The following is a 5546-nucleotide window of genomic DNA, read 5'->3' on the forward strand; positions in this document are numbered from 1 at the left end:
AGTGTTTCAAACACACAGCTAATCAGGCCTGCAGCTAATACAAACCCTAACCCTGAAATAGGTCACCTATTCCCCTGAGGGAATCCCATTAATCAAACCGGGTCCCAAGCGCACTGACTCGATAGCCACACAATGACACATCTGTTGGCTGCAAAGGAGATTCCTCATTAAACCGGAAGTGCTACTGCACTACCAAGGCCATCCACCAGGAGGCCCATACTTGACCTTGACCTTCGCCCCCCTAACACCTACCAGCATACCAAATATCACCACAATCCATGAAGGCGTTATGAACTTATGAAGGTACAAAAAAGCGGAAACACAATAACACACATACACACACACACACACACACACACACACACACAGACGCGCCAAAAACAATACCTTCCATTTCATGGAGGTAAAAATAGTTTTTTTTGCTTTTTTCGGACAAAAAATGTACATTTTTGGCTCCTGTGCCCAAATTCTAAATTCGAATGACCTGAAATTCGGCATCAGGATACCTTGGAGACATGTCCAAAGAATACCGTTCATACTTTTGACATACATGACTTAAAGATTGTGTAAAATAGGGTTTTTTGCCTATTTTCGGACAAAAAATGTACATTTTTGGCTCCTGTGCCCTATTATTATTAAATCCAAATCACCTGAAATTGGGTATGGGGATACTTTGGACAAATATTCAAAGCATGTCATTCACGATTTTGACATACACCACTTTAGAATTGTGTAAAATAGGGCTTTTTGGCAATTGTCGGACCAAAAAGTACATTTTTGACACCTGTGCCCTAATATTAAAACCAAAAGCCCTGAAATTTGTTATGAAAGATCATTGAATACAAGCCCACAGAATGATATTTAATATGCTTTTGCGGTGTGTCACTTAAAAATTCTGTAAAATGTTTTTTTTGCTATTTTTGACCAAAAATGTACAATTTTAGCTTCTGTGCGCTAATACAAAAACAAACTAGAGTTCCCCGATCTCATACTTTCGCCAAATGATGTTTATCTTTATGACTGACAAATCATAGATTATTTCCCGCTGACTGAACAATTGGATCCTCATTTTCATGAATTATATCAGTTTATCATCTTCTCAACCAAACGACAGTGTTATATAAAAAAAAACAATGCCATTCTAGCATTTCCTCAGAAATTATGCAAATGGCTCCTGATTGAATACATTATGTTTAATGAGGTTCACCTTCACTGAACTTTCAAATACCACAAGTATACAATTCCAGGCAGCTATCATAACATAATTATAAAATTTTCTCATTAATTATGCACGTTTTACGTAATTTTCTCATCAATTATGCTCCATTAACGTAATCAATATCTGCCTGTGTTTCTTCCGTCCTCAATTACCAATGTCACAAGCTTCAATAGTCCTATCATGGAATGCAGCTGATTTATAGAATTTCCCCATAAATTATTCAAATTACATTCATACTTGCATAATTGTCACATAATTATATCAAGCATCACATAAGCTACCTACATACCAAAAATCACGACGATCCGTCAACCACAAAACTGTTTGCAACATGATGAATCGAATTCGTAAGCACAGTTGTCTTTTCTATGAAGTGTGATGTAGAGTAGATGAATGTTGAGTAGATGAAATGAAAAATGATAGTGGAGATAAATTTGAGTTTCGATACATGTTTCATGCCTAGATGCGCGCCCCGTTAATTTCATGATGTCTTACATGAAACATATATGCATGAGTTTCTAGCTATCCCATTTTTCAACCGTTATCAAACTTCCATCTAAATTGAATCCTAAGTAGTAACTGTACATTGCTTTATCTTATAATGAAAAAATAATGCAGAGTGCAAATGACAGTAAAACAAACAATACGTAAAAGTAGTTCTTTGTCTCCGGAGTGATCTGTCAAATATTGTGTCGCGCTCAGCGGACGCAGCCTGTAGAGGAAAGGGGCTGTTAGGACATGCTCTCGGTGTCGGGGTTTCTAGTCCGTTTTGCACAGGGTGTACTTTATAGGAGGAACAGTGACTGAATATACAACCTGGACTGTTATTCAGTAAACATAGTTATTAATAATCTTTCTTTTCTTTGCCTTTAGATATCCGACTTGTGGGTGGACATTCCTCCAATGAAGGCAGAGTGGAGGTGTTCCATGACGGACAATGGGGGACCGTCTGTGACGATGGTTGGGATCTGTATGACGCTCAAGTGGTCTGTCGTCAGCTTGGATATTCCGGTGCAACAGAAGCTCGTGTAAGGGCAGCCTTCGGGCAAGGGTCTGGGCAGATCTGGCTGAACAATGTAGGGTGCGATGGTTCCGAGACAACTATTTCTGACTGTGGACACGGAGGATGGGGATCACATAACTGTGACCACAGCGAAGATGCTGGAGCAGTTTGTAAAGGTGGTTTGTCCAGTGTTTAATAACTTCATAACGTTTTTATGGATTGTGATGATAATTGGTGTGCTGGTAGGTCTTATGAAGACAAAGGTCAAGGTCAAATATGGGCCTTCTGGCGGATGACCCTGATATCGATACTGCAGCAGAACTTTTTGTATCTTTTGTCCTGAATAGGCTATGATCTTGATTTTTTAGTGACAGATAGCTTATCCTGTCAGAAATAAGTGGTGTAAGTTTGGTTTTCCTAGCAGCTTGTTCTGGAACTGCATATTAGTTTCTGGTAGAAACTTGTAGGTAGCTGAGAGACAGTTGTGCATAATTAAGTGCAAGATATGCAAATGAAATATATAAGACATCGGTCCCGGCCCTCCCGCGAGTCGGATCGCCCTCCGGCCTGCGGCCGTCGGGCGATACGGAATACCCCGTGTTGTATTCTATATAAAAAAACTCCTGGTGGTATTTACCCACTCCACCTCTATACGAAATTCCAGGTCATTTCCCCCAAAAATGAAGGAGTTGAATCAATTTAAAGAAATGGCAGGAGAAGGAGGAGGAGAAGAAACATGACGAAAAACAATATTTCAATAACAACATTAAATCATTAAATGATAATTTTTCTTTTCTTTGCCTTTAGATATCCGACTTGTGGGTGGAAATTCTTCCAATGAAGGCAGAGTGGAGGTGTTCCATGACGGACAATGGGGGACCGTCTGTGACGATGGTTGGGGGCTGGAAGAAGCCCATGTGGTCTGTCGTCAGCTGGGATATCCCGGTGCAACAGAAGCTCGTGTAAGGGCAGAGTTCGGGCAAGGGTCTGGACAGATCTGGCTGGACGATGTAGCGTGCGATGGTTCCGAGACAACTATTTCTGACTGTGGACACGGAGGATGGGGATTACATAACTGTGAGCACAGCGAAGATGCTGGAGCAGTTTGTGAACGTGGTATGTCCAATGTTTAACACACACACACACACACACTCACACACACACACACACACACACACACACACACACACATACATACACACACATACACACACACACACACACACGTATAATATAAGTTAAACCATCATCACCTCCGTCAAGGAGGTCATATTTCGGGTGTCGCGGTTTTGGTTCCGTGGGTCTGCTGCTAAAGAAAAGCCGATCTATTAACTGCACAGCTAGATTCTGTATATGAGCCCTGTATGGATTTATATAAATATATACGACGTAAGATATTCGTTTAAGAAAGAAAAAATCATTTGTATGCGGTGCAACTTAATCGTCTGTACTTTCGACGCCTCCACTCGTAAACATATAAACATGAGCACATGGTCGCACAGAGCATCTAGGTGACAATGTATATCTCGCCTAACATAAGGATTATTCGTTACGAACTTAGTTGATACGTCTATTGATGCATATGCATGAACATGTATAAATGAATCGATATGCTGAAATCATGGAATATCACCGATTTACGTCTTATCTAGGTAAAAAGATGACAAACGTGTAATTTGTGAAACGATTCATCAAACCCTCGGTGGCCTACTGACTATTCCAACCGTTACATATGCACCTTAAAGCGTTACACGAATTTGTTAGAGTTTTGGGTGTACAGTATAATGATAATAATAATAATAAGATCTTTATTGCACAACGGATATAACGGGTACAACGTATGGCAAAATATACATAGTTGGTGATGCTAACAATAGCTAACAGTTCTAAGAGTATATTTCGAGGTGACATTTCTAACTGTTCTACTTTCATATATATCAGTTAAGATATCAATTATACTAATCCAACTCTATTGATAGTAATATGATATTGTGTCAGGAATGTGTAATAATTTCTCGTTTTGTCAGCGAATTGTGCATAAGTTGGTCTACATATGTGGATATATTGATAGGATATGATAGTAGTATGTTGAATATCTCTGTCTTTGTATGAGGTAGTATCGGTCTTACGTGTAATATATTGTAACAATCTTTGTCGGTATTCATCATAAGTGGGACAGTCTATTATCAAATGTAATTCGTTTTGAATGTCTTTATGAAACGTGGGACACAGTTTCTAATTGGCCCTGGCTGGCGACCTTTTTCATTTTGCAAGGAGATCCATCGCACTAATCTTAAGTTTTATTATGCTGTTTCTGAATTATTCCTCCGTGAAGGAGGTCAGGACCTCCGGACGGAGTGTTGTGATCAGCTGATTTTTCATGTTCGCAGTCAAAACACTGGGTTCTCTTTGTGTAATCCGCACGCAATTTTATACGCCGTCTGCGGGCATGCCCGTGTTGATGCACGAATGTGTATTTTTGCCGTTGCTGCTTTCGCGGTCAATGTAATATTGCAGACGCACCCCTACAATTACGAGGCGAATTGGAATGGTCCAGAAAAACGCGTTGTTTGGAATAGCAGTGGGGGGGTGGAACTTCATGCAGATACGGGGTGGTTTTGATAAGTGGTTCCAGATGTTTTTGCCCATGGTTAAGAGATGGCAATTTATTTGGAAGATGTTCGCAGCCAAAACGCATTCTTCCGTACGTCGCATTTCTGTGTAATTTCGCATGTGGTGTGGCATTATGTTCGGGATGATGCACGTCTTTTTATTTTTACCGTAGCTGTTTTGATATTGGAGTAAATGCTTATTTTCGAAACATCCCCATGTCGTTGAAATGGTTTCGCCTGTTTATGTGACCGGTAGTAATTAAGTCGCGGTCAGGCTGATGGGGACGGAAATGTGGGGTGGTCAGAGGTCAACATTACGAAATGTAAATACCGATGACGTAATCCTATCGATTTCGAACTGGTCGGCTGGGGTGGCCTAGTGGCGGCGTGTATTTAGTCACGTAGCAACTGACCGGTCGTCCTAGCAACGAGCATGCTGGCCGCTTCTCTGTACACATATGGCATGGCCAATATTTTTGGGTTGGGCCGCTCCATAGTGTTAGTGGAGCAGCTCTTTGGAAACATGGACAATATTTTTGAGCAACCCATCAATGTGTTCTGCCTCGTGGTCGGATGTGGTCTGGGGCTGGTAAACCGCACATACTAGTAGATCGGGTAATTTTATGATTTGCTAGTTGTAAAGGCGTCTTGTAGTATGAGCCGGTATATGAAGAAGTAGCCTGTGTTACACAATCATGCTTTCGGCCGGATT

The 5546-nt window shown here is 40.8% G+C and overlaps 1 protein-coding gene across 1 annotated transcript in view; it reads left to right on the forward strand.

The window, feature by feature from the left end:
- Positions 1-1550: 1550 nt before the first annotated feature.
- LOC109474405 (scavenger receptor cysteine-rich domain superfamily protein-like) overlaps positions 1551-5546 on the forward strand; it is a 25108-nt gene continuing 21112 nt past the window's right edge. Inside the window, exons 1-3 of the mRNA XM_019774701.1 lie at positions 1551-1566; positions 2093-2401; positions 3030-3338. Coding sequence (XP_019630260.1) covers positions 1551-1566; positions 2093-2401; positions 3030-3338 — 634 coding nt within the window. The remainder of the gene's footprint in view (positions 1567-2092; positions 2402-3029; positions 3339-5546) is intronic.

Source organism: Branchiostoma belcheri, unplaced genomic scaffold (genome assembly GCF_001625305.1).
Source record: "Branchiostoma belcheri isolate BF01 breed outbred unplaced genomic scaffold, Haploidv18h27 scaffold309, whole genome shotgun sequence".
NCBI lineage: Eukaryota > Metazoa > Chordata > Leptocardii > Amphioxiformes > Branchiostomatidae > Branchiostoma > Branchiostoma belcheri.